The sequence below is a fragment of the Perca fluviatilis genome, chromosome 15 (genome assembly GCF_010015445.1).
Source record: "Perca fluviatilis chromosome 15, GENO_Pfluv_1.0, whole genome shotgun sequence".
Lineage (NCBI taxonomy): Eukaryota > Metazoa > Chordata > Actinopteri > Perciformes > Percidae > Perca > Perca fluviatilis.
The window spans coordinates 32,163,357-32,178,242 of NC_053126.1; the positions used below are offsets into that span (position 1 = coordinate 32,163,357).

At 40.1% G+C, this 14,886-nt stretch overlaps 1 protein-coding gene across 1 annotated transcript in view; it reads left to right on the forward strand.

Annotated features, from left to right (window-relative positions):
* Nucleotides 1–14,269, forward strand: part of eve1 (even-skipped-like1) — a 48,456-nt gene extending 34,187 nt beyond the window's left edge. The window contains 3 exon segments of the mRNA XM_039826018.1: nucleotides 8,358–8,379; nucleotides 8,382–8,599; nucleotides 11,817–14,269. Coding sequence (XP_039681952.1) covers nucleotides 8,358–8,379; nucleotides 8,382–8,599; nucleotides 11,817–12,302 — 726 coding nt within the window. The 3' untranslated portion in view covers nucleotides 12,303–14,269.
* The last annotated feature ends 617 nt before the right edge of the window (nucleotides 14,270–14,886 follow it).

Genomic DNA, 14,886 nt, shown 5'->3' on the forward strand with positions numbered 1-14,886 from the left:
TGCATTTTATCCGCCATCTTGGTATTTTGGAGCCAGAAGTGACCATATTTGGACAAAAGGGCGGAGCTGGGGAGAATGTTAGAAAGTGTTATGTATGGTTTTAAAGGTCCTGCACTAAGCTAAACAATAAAAGAGGGAAAGCCGCCGATATTTAACCCCTGTCATCCAGCGACTAAAAGTGAGAGGGTCAAAGTTTAAGATGAAAACATGGACAACACCCAAAAACAAGTTCACGGCTATTTTAATGTACACAGTGCCATGGTTCGCATTGCTAAGCCTCTATCATAACTGACACATTGGTGTGTAGTCACTTCCCTAAAGCATCCCCTGCTTTATTGTCTATTTTAAAATAAATGGGACCAGAATTTACAGAATGAACATCGTGCTGTATTGAAGAAAATTTGAAACTAGCAATTGATACCATAGACATACTTCTGTAGAAACAGACTTATTTTTGGAGCCACTAGAGTCGCCCCCTGCTAGAAATGAGATAGAAGGCAGGTTTAGGGCACTTCTGCATTGGCTTCACTTTTCAGGCACGGGAAGTTGCTGCTTGGTCTTATTAGAGTAACAAATAGCCAATGTGGTTTTAAGGTTTGTAGGACTTGCTGGAAGAATCATGGAGTAGATAGACAGTCCCAAAAAGAGCAAAGGTGTCTATAAGCGAGGGGGATGAAGAGACAGTGACACAGAACTACCGTTCAGAAGAAAGTCAAAATAACTGTAGGCTACAGCAGACTATCAGAAAATGCTAAAACATGCAGATATGTCTCAAAGCAACGTATTTTATTTTGACTTTATTCTCGAAATATCACAACATTTTTCTTTTGATATTATGACCTAATTCCCAAAATCTGCAGCAACAGAAGCTCTCCCTGCACTCTCTGCTTCATCTTTCTGTTTTATGGAAGATTGCAACCATTGATTTTGACATGTCCCCTGCGTCCCCCCTGAAACTTACATCTATGCATGTAGCAACACACCAACAAATTCATGTGCCTTTTTTTGCCATGTGATGTCATTTAAGTTGAAGTTAAAGTTCAAATTCAAAGTATGCCTCACGTTAGGGGTTGTGGAAGAACATTCTGGTCAAAAAGGATATCAATCATTTAGGAAAAGCAGACAGAGCTGTAGGATAGAAAGTGCATACTTTTACAACACCAAGGCAAAACTGCGACAGAACAAAATCTGGGTTACTCAGCACAAGTATGGAGGGTAAAATATCAGAGTGTGGTGATGCAGCAAATTCAACAGCCATATGTTTTACAGATACGTACTTTGATCAAAACTGACAATCCTTTTGGAATAACAGGGTTTGGCAGAGTTAGTGAGCAAACAATGGAAAGCATTACAGCTCTAAAAAGTCCTGTTGCTAAGGCCGAAATCAAAGCCAAGAAGGAAATCTCATCGGTATGCACAGTCACAAATGAATTTAATTCTTCATTTGGTAGAAATGTGTGCTCAATAGATCCGTCACATTTGCAAAAAAAAACTTGCCACTATTGTCAGTTAATTACAGACCATCATAAACTTTGATTTTGGGGCGAGGTGTTAGCTTATGGCTGCTGAAACTAAAACAGCTGGTGGGGATCTGATCTGGATGAAATATGGATGATCGATGTCAATGAGAAACAATGTGGTCCCCAACTGCCCAAAGCAAGTCAACTTTCCATCTACTATTTTAAACCCAGTCAAGCCATTCCAACTAGAGAACTACAAATGCAGGTCAGGTATTTGTCATTTGCCTAAAACCACTTATGTTTACCTCACCAGGACCTGTAGTTGCTCATGGCTGTCAGAAGGAAGGGTGTAGGTAGCTAACAGTGTTCAACACCGCAAGGTGACTTTAGGGCGACAAGACCTCCAAACCATATGATGATATAGGTTGTTTATTCCTACCCTCTAATATGACCCACGTGAGCATTTTCGGTCCTCATATCTTAACCAGAGTACGTAAAAGTTGCGGTTTTTAATGTAACGATCGTTGTTTTAAACACGTTGTGAAATGTTCTCAGTTTGGTTATGTTTAGGTACCAAAAGTAGTTAACTTGCATTTTCATTGTTTTCATTAGCTCTAGCCAGGTTAGCCATTGTTAGCAATACTAGTTGATATCAACGTATCACGCCGTTTTTTTGTGAATACAAACAGCGTAACAACATGTCCACAGATAGAAGTTAAACATGCCTGCGTGAACGACTGATTTAGTGAGACACAAATAAGTAGTATAAGACAGAAGAGCTTATAACTTTATGTTACTACAGCTTTCACAACTGTTGATACAGGGTGCAGCCATGTTGGATTTTGAACTCGGGCTACTGTGAGGTTGTCAGAGTTCTGAGCTCAGAAATCCGAGGTAAGGGGGCGTGTTTCCGACTTCAACCTCGGAAAATCCGAGTTCCAAGTACAAATGGAACGCACTGTGTTTGATCCACCCCTTGTTGCCGCTTTTATACAATAAATGCCACCACTATAAATGTAAATATGAGTCATAATTGCTGCTTGAACAAACAAACTACGCAAGTGTTTTTCGGGGGAGGACAGAGGTCTGGGTAAATGGTTGTTTAACAAAGCTTGCGGCTCTCTGGAGCTGGTCAGCAACGTAGGAGCAGAAGCTGGCTGGTTTTGTTCAACCTCATCCACATTAGTGTATCAGCACAAAAACAGATTGGATTGCGTAGTCTCAACAGAAGAAACAACTGTTCTCTCTGAATTTTACAGAACTACAGTGACCACTGAAGTAGCCAAAGGCTTAAGGACATTATTAGTGTTTTAAATCAATATTCTTGTCAGGAGGGAGGCTGATGGAAATTAGAAATATGAATGAAAAGCTAATTCATAGCATCCTCCACCAAAACACTGTTATATTTGATTGTTAGCAGACAATCCAGTTCTGATGTAGGCACAAGATGTGAACACATTGTATACAATAGGCCTATGAGACAAACATTTGAAGAAATAAAGGCATCAATGAGGCATCAAATCATCACTGCTACTGAAGGACGCATTACTGGTATGGGCCAACACCATAAGAAAATACTTGAGAACTTAAGAATTTTAGACAAAGAAATTAGCATATGTTGCACGAACCCTGCTAGGTTGTTTCACATTTCAACCAAAGATAATACACTTCATTCCAAGTTGACAGACACAAAACAAAACTATGAAATGCCGTATTGGTTAGTTTTTCCACTTTTTCAACAATCACCACTCTGGTTTGGTTAAAATAAACACCTAATTTACCAATTTAAACGTTAAAATATGTTCGCTAAAAGTATTGATTATTTAAATGCAGTCTGGTGGGTTTAGTGACAGCGATCTCAGAGCTGTTTCTGCTTAAACAAAGATTTTACTCTTTAACAAAAAGATTTATCTCTGTAGGGATCCTTTCCATAATCTTCTCAGACACTTAGAATAATAATCTGAGCCTGTCGATTGCGAAAACAGTATTTTATATTGACTGTGAGTCACATTTTGGACTGAATGCTCCACATGGCTCCTCTTGTTGCGGCTGCGCAAAAACCATGTGTTGCCTCTTATTATTACAACCTCTTTGTTTTACCTATAGACTATAACTTTAACTATGGATGTAGCATCACTGACGTCACCCATTGTGGACTGCCGTTTTGAAACAGGGAGTTTGCATTTAGGCCCTCGCCATCTAGGTATTTTGGAGCCAGAAGTGACCATATTTGGACAAAAGGGCTATGGTTGGCAGAATGCTAAAAAGACATATTAAGGCGACGCAAATGTTCAAATAATCATTGATGAAGTAAAAACACAGTGAAAGGGTCAAAGTTTAAGAAAAAAACATGGACAACACCCAAACACAAGTCCACAGCTATTTTAATGCACACTGTGCCATGGATAAGCATTGCTAAGCTTCTGTCCTGATTGACAGGTCGACGTGTAGCCACGCCCCCTTAGGCATCGCCTGCTTTATCGTCAATTTTAAAATAAATGGGAACATAATTTACAAAATGAACACCATACTGTATTGTATTGCAGAAGACTTGAAACTAGCAATTGATACCATAAAGTTGTTATGAAAATGTTTACTAGAGTAATACATCAAGTGAGAAGTAGGGTAGACATAGACTTCTATAGAAACTATTGTCAGTTAATTACAGACCATCATAAACTGGGGAAGTTACAGAAGAGGATTGGCCACTGTTGAAAAATGTATTTGAGTTCTGACTTAATTCTCAGAATTCTGAGTTTAAAGTCAGAATTCTGACTTTATTCTCAGAATTCTGACTTTAATCTCAGAATTCTGACTTTATTCTCAGAATTTCTGACTTTAAACTCAGAATTCTGACTTTAATTTCAGAATTCATAAAATCAGAATTCTGAGAATAAAGTCAGAATTCTGAGTTTAAAGTCAGAATTCTGAGAATAAAGTCAGAATTCTGAACTCAAATACATTTTTCACCAGTGGCCCTAATCCTCTTCCGTAGGGAGTCACCCCCTGTTGGAAATTAGATAAAATTGCAGGTTTTAAAGATTATTTATGGGAGCTTTTCCCTTTAATATACAGTGACAGTGGATAGACTGGAAAGGGTGAGAGAGATGGGGGATGACACGCAGCAAAGGGCAACAGGTCAGACTCAAACCAGCGCCGCTGCAGGATCCAGCCAACAGGGGCGAACGACCCCACTGGGTGAGCTAGAGGCCGCCCCAAGAATTGCAGGTTTAAGGAACTTCACTTTTGGCTTCACTTTTTAGGCCCGGAAGTTGCCGCTTCGTTTTAACAAATTCAGTATGTGGGTGTTCATAGGGACAACACACTTTTTTCCTTAAGTTCTCAAAACATTCAGCACCATGTGCAGCCTAGTTACATATGTTTAACACATGTTGCATAGAGAAGTAATGCAACATGTGCATTGTTCCTCAAATGTGGATACAGTGAAGAAGAAACAGTGTGAGTGTTTGATCTCTCACACAGAACAGGACACTTCATCACTCTAATAGATCGCCTCCCAACCTTTATTCCCATGACCTCAAACTGAGGTCAGAGTATTTTTCTAATTTTCACTTTATTTGGAATTTGGGTATTTTGTCAGCTAAACTCAACTGCCACGGTGCCTCTAACGTGACCGTCATTTCGCAATGCCCAGGGGTGATTCCAGGATTTTTTTAAGTGGGGTGTCACAGGGGGTGGCCAATAATTAGTCAGGGGGGTGGGCCCGGGCATAGAACAACGCAATGTAATTTTGCTAAATAAAACATATAACATTCTTTATTAGTTTCACTTGTTTTCATTTTGAAATGTATATCAGAATACAGTACAGATTTTCTGTAGGCTCAGTCTGCCAATTTTTTAGAAAACAATTCCAGTGCTGGTTCCATGGTATCAGAATTTTCAGCACTCTAGTCCAGTGGATGTGGGGGGCACCCCTTGCCTCCCTTCTAGCCCTGCCCCTGGCAGTGCCCTGTAGCCAGCTCCTCAGCTGTAAAACCTGGCTAACTGCATTTGATCTCTATCTGTGGTTATGTTGACAGGACTTATTACACACAATAGCAAATTCCAAATAAGTTGATCTGGATTTCTATTAGTGGACTTTTATAAAAGCTTTTTCATAAGAGGTCTAACAGTTTAGCCTTACAAACATTAACGTCAGGTTCACTTACAGTTCTACCTGTGAAATGACATTTTGACACACTGTACGTGTCCATGCACAGACCATATAAAACATGAAATATTTCCTTATATGGTGTAATAATGATTTATGGTCATTTCATATTCATTTTTGTATTTTCATATTTCTTTACGTCATATTTGATATTTTGTCACCTTCAAATGTGCAGCCCAGTTTGTGCAGAAGGATTACCACATAATACTTGTCTATATGTTGGATTTTAATAAAATAAAAAAGGAAAGAAAAATAAAATTGTATGACTATAATTTTTACACATATGCAATGTTGAGCCCTGCACTCCCAACATTGAAGAAGTAATGTCAATGACTCTTTTCTATCTACCTGAGTGTTTTTATAATGATAAATGTCCTGCATGTAAGTGACTCCACCCTACCTGGCGTCTGTCTGTCTCTGCCCTCTGCCTGTCCTCTTTATCATCATTTGGCCGCTGGATTAACAATCAACGCAGATTATAGCCATAATAAACTCCAAAACACAGGTTCAAGGGTCAGCCTCTACACTGGAGGCGAGGCTATACACTTAAAGGATCGCGTTTTGATTGATACTGCCCTGCTATTACGCTACATGAAGCTCAATTAATATGCCCTGTCGAGTCTCATTGTCATAACCGGTTATTATTCAAACGCGTGATCCGAACAAAGTTCCTTAAGTCACCTAGTGAAAAAATCTGTTGCAAGTATTATTTTAAAAGCATAAAATATTTAGTTTAGCCTACTTAAATTAGGCCTACATCCCAGACAAAAAATGTAAAGTAGCCTAATTTTTTTAAGATATATCAAGTAATTATATTCGTTGTACCATCACCTTGGAACAGAACACAATTTAAAAATCAAAAAGGACATAGAATATTGAAGCGGAAAAGAAGAAAATGTTTTTAGAAAATCTGTAAAAGTCTGTGTTAGACTACATTATTAAAAAAATACGTATTGGCTATAATACCGACAACTATCATTCTAATTATTAATTACTCTCCCCCGTGCTTCACCTCGGACACTTTGGAGCCATTAGGCCTGTAATGATTTACTTCCAACCCCGCAAACATCAAACGGCGGAGAACAATGCGAGTCTGGATGCTGTCTCTGCCTGTGCGTCTTTAATTCTCCATAACAAAAGTACAAAGGCCGAGACGGAGACCAAAGGCTTTATCCCTAAACACCTTAACACCTCTCCGGGCCGCGGCGCCGCGCCGGGCCGACGCGCATACGACGGCCCGTCTGGAGCGCCTGTGATAGGGGCAGCAGAGGACAGGAGAGCAGCCCCGGGGAACACAGACAGTAGTGGAGGAGGGGGAGGAGGAGGGGGGTGTTGGGACAAAAACACCTCATCTTCTCCCTGACTGTCTGAACAGACCTGGATGAAGTGTGTGTGAGTGTCAGGGAGATAAGTTTTTGTCAGACAGCAGCCATCATCTTCACGGGCCTTACTGAAGCGGAGCAGAGCAGCCGGCAGAGGGGCGATATTCAACCTACAGAACTACCGAGAAAACACACAAAGGAGGGATTTTTTTCTTCTTCATTTTTACACGTCTAATAAAGAAACAGCCTGATGCGTAAGTAGCCTACATGTTAAACTTTCTTTTGAGCAATCTTTGTTCATCGCGACCACCCTAGTTCTTGTTTCTTTTTAAAGTGCTTCCAAAAAGTTACAAACAGGAACAGAAATTGCTGAAAAATCACCGTCTGCGTTTCTTTTACAGACACATTTACAAAGAATGCATTCCAAAATAAAAGTAGCCTAAATAATGTCCTGAACACAAAATGTCCATATGGTTAAACAATTTGTGTTTTGTCAACATTACATATGTAATGTAGCCTATATACTGTAGGTTAATAACTGCGAAATCAACCAAATGTTCCTTTTAATAGTTTACTTTACTGAAGTTATTAAAACCCAGTAGGCCATGTATAAAGTATTAAGGTGGTAACTCTACCCTTTGTCACAAACTGGACTTCGACATTTGATGAAGTGACAAATAGGTTACAGAAATGAACATAACCATTTTTAATACTCCAAATAAGGAAGTGTTGTATATGTTAGTTTTACATGAAAAATATATGTTCCTTTTGTTTCCCAAAAAAGTCCTTGACAAAGATGTAGCCAACACAGAGAGATGTTACTTATGTTTGGGTCTATTAGATCCCAGAGAGGTGGAAACCCCTGTTAAAGCTCCTGAACAAACTGTTCTAAAAGTCTTAATCAGATTATTTGGGATTTTGGAGGAGTAGTAGGACTGCTGTTTAAACAGTACTGTCAACAGCAATGATATATAGCATTATGAAACCCTAACCAGGTTTTACAGCTGGAGTCTCTTACACCCCAAACAGAAGGAACTGAAACATCAACATGTCATCAATTCAAAATCAAGTTACAAGTCACTCTCATAACTTTAGGAAGTTATTAAGTATCATGCTGATGAAACAATGTTGAGCAGACAATATTAAAGAGGGTCTCCAGGACCCCAAACACTAGGCCTTTACTTGATCAACTTTGTGACAATATTGCATTTGCAATGTGTATTAGCCTACAGCACTGTTATCGCTAGTGATACTTCTCAAATGAAAACCTAGGCTATCTGTAGTCTGTTTTGCTGCTCTGACACATTTGGGCAGAATTAATAACAGCGCATCCATTTACAGGTAGAACCTTATTTAGTGCCGAGTGCTCACTGAAAGCTCGTTCTTCTATTTGCGTCATTTCAGTGGCGGAGGGCAGACTGGCGCCTGTGGCGGCCGCCGCCGTTGAGCACGGTCCCGGCGGACAGGAGCAGACGGAGCCGTGCCCGCGCAGCGCTCTGCTCGACCAAAGCCGGCGGCATCGGACAGCGTTCACGCGCGAGCAGCTGTCCCGGCTGGAGCAGGAATATGGCAAGGAGAGCTACGTCTCTAGACCCCGGCGCTGCGAACTGGCCACAGCTCTAAACTTACCGGAGACAACGATAAAGGTAGGCTACTGCTGTGCCTTAACCAACCCTGCAGTCTATGAGGGAAAGGTCCGGTCACATTTTATATAGCATAACCTATACTAAAGGCTACAGTTGGGCTAGGCTTATTTATTTCATAGATGCATCTAAAGCGCCACCACATAGGTCTTAAAGTGAAATCCAGTTAAGAGCATTCAGACCTATCTGATCAGCCTATGTGAAAGCACGTACAGGACATGTTTTCATAGAAACAGGAAGCTGTTTTTATCATGCAACAAGCCTCCACCAAACAGAAAACCTATCTAGGCTCCATTTAGCTAATATTTTAGCTACATGTGCACAGAGAGTGAGAGGAACTGGGGGGTCAATAGGGGCCCAGCAGCTCATTTTTGCCCCAAGACCCTATGCAGGTTAATCAAGACTTGACTAAGAAATAGTATAACTTCACTGAGATTTACTAGAAATTATTCCAATTAGACATCGAAGACCTATGTGATCGCAACTCTTTGGTCATTTTAAATGCAAACCCTACAGTGTGCAATGAGCCCTTTGTAAGATGGAATATAGAATAGAATATATATAGAATATATATGTGCTTTCCAAACCTTTTCTGCAGGGCACCCCTTCAGATACAAATATTTTCAAGCAATATGACATCATTGATATAGCAAGTCTGGCTAACCAGTAGACTTATCATAAATAAATAAAATAGTCATAATGGCCCGTAAATCTGCTAATTGTCATTTTACATATGGAGTTTGGTCAGATGAACACACAAGATATATCATGAGTTTTAAATGTAGTCTATTGGTAGTTGGGCTTTCCTTCTTTTGGACAGAGGCGGGCTAGCTATTTCCCCCTGTTTCTAATCATTGTGCTAAGCTAAGCTAACCAGCTGCTGGCTCCAGCTACATCCTTAGCATACAGATGTGAGAGTGGTATCATCTTCTCATCTAACTCTCGGCCAGAAAGCAAATAAGCATATTTTTCAAAATGTCCAACTATTCCTTAAATATTTTGTATCAAATAGAACAATAAAAAACAGCAGTCTGTGGTTTTAGGGGACGTTATGTGCTGGAACAGTTTCTTGACTGTACAGGGCAATCAATGAGCCTGAGAGGGGTTGGAAGGTGTATTTTTTTCTGCTTCTAGTTTTCATGTTGAGCTAAGCTAAGTGCTTAGCGCACTGACACTGAGCTTTCAGAACAACAGTTTCTTTGCTCAATAATATTCCCCCTTCGCTGATTTTCCGGTTTCATGAAATGATGCTGTCTTACCTCATCTGTTCTCAGTCCATGCTTATAGACACAACCAAAAAATAAAACCAAGTAGGTAAAAAGAAACAGGAAGCAAAAAATCTGCGACAACTAAACGACAACACCTCTGACATTTCCCATGAATGTGAGGTTTTAATCATCTACTCTCTAACTTGTCATTTCAATCAGCATGGTAGATTGAGTACTGACAGGTTTGCAGTATCTAACATTTGACGCAGAGGCCCACTGGCCCAGTGCAGCAGCTTTAATGCGCAGTAAATGCACCCACCTTTCTGCCAACTATTGCAGGGTCTTTTATGAAAGAGCAGGAATGTGAGGCGAGGCCTTGTAAACGCAGCCACCTGACGTTTTAGAAGCACAGTCTTCCAACGAGATCCTATGAGCTGGTAAAATACTTGAGGACTAGACAGATGGACACACAGACAACTTGTCGGTCTCAGGTTTAAAGCTTTAAGAAGATGGAGATGTGCTCTAGTTAACTAGAGAAAAAAATCAAGTGAAACATGTAGGCAATGTAATATGGTGGAGAGCATTGCAATTAAAATATTTATATGCATTTAGTACAATTATTAGAATAGTTTGTACATCTGCAGTTAGATCCCTTATATTTAAGCCAGTCACTTAACTTCAGTCTGTGGTACACAGCTAAGGGGCGTTGTTCGGCCCGACAGACTGAAGTGAGTTATTGCTCTTATAAAGTGGTCATCAAGTATGGCACTGTAAAAGTTTTGGTCACATTTCATTTTAAATAGATTTTTATTAATAAATCATTATGTTCACAATAAAATAGGGCCCTTCTGGGCTGGCTACCTGCACAAATCGAGGCAGTTACTAAGGAACGCAGCACAGGTAAGGTTAGCCTACACTAGCACCTAGCACAGATTATTTAGCACAGATTATTTATTTTGCTTAACACTAAAGAAAGCACAATTACACAAAAAAACTAACCGATCGAGGCAGCGAAATAACAGCAACTCCCCTGTTCTGCAAGGTAAAATTATTGTTTTTGGCAAAGGGGCCTGGTGGCTTTGAAGAGATAACAGCTTTAGTTCCCCACGTTGAAGGGCTGTCTGACAGCAAGGTAAAGCGGTGAAAATATTCTACATATAGCGGCCACCTAAAGATTTTAAACCAGCTCTGTGTCATGGCAGTGTGTGCGGATGAACGTCTTCCCTCCGTGGCACCAGCTGTCAGTTAGTGTGAGTTTTTTTTTTCTCAGACCCAGAGTGATACTTTTTGTGCAAAGTAATTACGTCATAGCCGTTATACATGGTTATTATATCCCGGCAACCAATCAGATTGCTTGATTTGCAATATCTCTACAACTATTGGATGGATTGTTCTTACATTTGCTGCAGCTATAGGTGGGATGAAGCATAATAACATTGATGATGCCCAGACTTTGCATCTACATGCACCATCGTCAGGTCTACATTTGTCCGATTCTTTTTTCATGACCAACTACCTGGAAAATGATGGACATTCCCATCAGCCTCAGCTGTACTTTGTGTTGGGTGCTAATTAGTAGATATTAGCATGTTAATGTCAATGCTTTCAACTTTTAACGTATAAATTTAAGGTCATATCGTCCTAATAAACACAACTGTACCTGAAGTGGTTAATCCAGAGATGGCGGTGTGAGGTTGTGTATGCTTAAATACCTTCTCTCCAAGGAGAAGGCCTATTGGGACTCCACCTAATCTTGTCTTGTTTTTATTTACTCTTCCTTCCATGTCTTTTTCTCCTGCATCTCTTTACCATTGTCTCACTCTCTCTTACTTTTTATATTTCCTTGTTTCAACCAATCCTGTCTTCTCGCACCTTATCCTGACCTTCTTTTTTCTGCTTTTGTCCAAATTTTCTCAACTTTGTTACCCTCATTCCTTCTTTCCTTATTCTGCTCCTTTTTCTGTTCCTTTCCTTCTTCCTTCTTCCTTCCTTTCTTCCTTCCCTCTCTCCAGGTGTGGTTCCAGAACAGGAGGATGAAGGACAAACGACAGAGACACTCCTTGCCGTGGCCTCACCCTCTTGTAGACCCCCTGGGAGCGCTCCTGATGGGCCGGGCGCCTCCTTCCTCCACCCTGCCGTACCCCTTCATCCCGCCGCACCTCCCACACCTCCCCCTCCACCACCACTACCCCCTGGCTCTCTCCTCACCCGCATCCTCAGCTCACCGCTGCTACAGTGCACCCATAAGGACCCTGGATGCACTCCGCCTCTCCCAGTACCACAACAGAGCAGGGGGGCTGCCTCCAACCACAGCAGCCCTCTACCCCTCCACCAGCATTGTGCACCATCCCGCCTCATGTCCCTGCCCTCTCTGCCTGCACTGGGGACCAGAACAACTGCTAAAAGCCAGGGGGCAGGCACTGGGACTGAGCCAGCCACTTAGTCCCAAGGCCAACATACCGCCTGCAGGTCTGGAGCGGAGAGAAGAGATGGTGTAAACAAACCAGGCAGAAAATAAATCAAACTAAATCTAGTTTTTCACACTCTCCAAGGCTGTCAAACTGCTGTCACATGGCTGCTGCAAGCAAATAACTTTATACTCACTGTGACTTCAGTGGCTTGCCGCAACGACAATACGCTAAAGAGTTTCACAAACTAGAAACAGAATTCATAGGTCTTATCATAAACATGCCAGTCACACTGCTGATTAACTGTAGCCAAATGTTTATTAGGTGACACAAATTGCTGTGCAATTATTTCAACAAATTCAGTTGGTCAGCCTGAAAACAAGCTTTTTCAGAAGCATGCCGGCATGCCAAATTCAATTTAATTTTAAGCACACGTCAGCCCAAGGATGCATTCAGATTCAACACTGAGCAAATGTTTGTCTTTATTTTCGTGACTTTGACCACTAGACTGTAGCTACAGTCCGTGTTTATTTGCCCCAAACAACAAATCTATCAACTGTGCAAATGTTAGCAGCTCAGACTTTTGTGTGTATTCATACAGAGAGGTCATACAGCCTAGGTTTCAAGAGCAAAGTTTTCACTCCAGTTGAAATGTTTTCAACTCCCATGGATGCCACTTTAATTCAGTTTGTGTCACCTTTTCCATTGAAAAGCTTTGCATTCAGTCTGACCACTCCTTAATACTAAAAATCTTGTTTTTGCTGACCTCCAATGGTTTAACTTCGCAAACTATTTACTCGTGTTAGGTTACAATTTTAGCCTACAGTATACTTAACTGCAAACATCAATATAATCAGCGTTGTACACAAGCATTCAGTTTAAACTATGGTTAAAGGTTTTTCCATGATTTAAAAATACTCTTTTTCTGTAGAATTTTTTGATTGAGCTTCTGTTTTTTTGTGGCATATGCTCTCACCATGTATCTTACCACTTGGAGAAGATAGCTTTGTTTCACTTAATTTGATAGTCTTCAGAACATGCAAACATTCCTGCAGTTATTTATCCAAGAAAAGGGAGTAGATGTTAGTGAGAAATGCCGGTAAATCCCAGGATCTTTCAACTGTCTGCAAATTGTTACCATTTAGTGGTGTAGTAGTGTTGCCTTGAAGGAAAACTGTCTTCCGTTCATCTTCTGACTCACTGCCTTTGATTCCATTTCCATACTGACACCTGGTGGTCAGCTCTTTAGAATGATGGGCTGTTAGAGCATTTCTGCACTTTAATGTAAACCAAACACCTTCTAAATCCTCAGATTTGTCACTTTTCTCTACAGGCATTGTTGTTTTCTGACATTCGTTGACCAACCAGTAATGTTTTCCACTGGCATGGAGTGCAAAGACACAAATTGTGCATAGCCACAATAAGTGTGCACATAGCAGTCTGTGGCAGTGTGTCTGTTTGACTGGATTCAGATTAGGTGAAGAGGAAAGAAGATGAAGAAAAAAGAAACACAACGGGACATTTTGAAGTCAATGTCTCTAAAAGCACAATTGCACCAAGTGAAGACCTTAATGTACATAATATGGTGTTGGAGTTGGTTTTCACTGTTTTCTCTGCTGTAACACTAATGACTACTGTTTTTATTTATTTGTACAACTGACACATTTGGCAACTTCATGGCAAGTAGAGACAACTAATTCAATTCCTAGGAAACTAGAGGCTGAGTGGTTGTGAGCATCAGAGTTTCAGGCATTGTATGATCATGATAGAATGCATTTATTGACAGAACTGAGTGCACAGAGTGTATTTAACCCTTGTGTTGTCTTCCCGTTGACCATTAACTTGTTGTCCTTCGGGTCAAAATTGAAAACTTCTTTTGGCCCTTTTTCTGACGTTTTTGTTGTTTTTGTCACTTTTTTCAAAGCTTTTAAAAAACATTCATGGTCAATAAAGCTAATTTAAATTTGTTTAAACAAAGCAGATATGAATTATTGTGACTAATAGTTAAGATAGGAGGATGTTGAGTGAATCACAGATGGGTTTATGTCAAAGTTTAGTCAGGATACTATTTTAATAACCATTTTAAATACAATTTAAATGTTATTAAATAGAATAAAACACCCAAAATTCAATGGAAGTAATCATTAATTTTATCTGCGAAGAATGTTGTATGGGTAACATACAACGTACATCCATGCATTATTGTTATTTTTGGGTAATTTGGTTGAAAGAAACTTATATTTCTGATATAAAAAAAACACATTGAAAATTGGTTAAATTTGACCCGAGGACAACATCAGGGTTAAATATGTTATCATACAATCCTATGGAGATGTGTAACTGTAGAGGTATGCTTATCCCTGTGAGAGTGAGATCATTCATATAAATCAGGTGTGTGTGGGCAGTACAGAGCTGAAGGCAGGATGTGGTTAGCTTATCTTAGCATAAAGACTGGAAGCAGGGTGAAACAGCTGCTTTCTTAAGCTCACGTTTGTTTAATACGTATACTATCAGAAATGTAAAAACTAAAATTTTAGAAGAAAATACGTTTATCCGTCCGCTCCACAGGATATCCTCTCCAGCTATATCATAAAGCACAGGTTTTGGTTTTAGTCTAACTGTCCCAGCACATAACTCCTCCTAAATCCACAAATGACATATGTTACATTTCTGT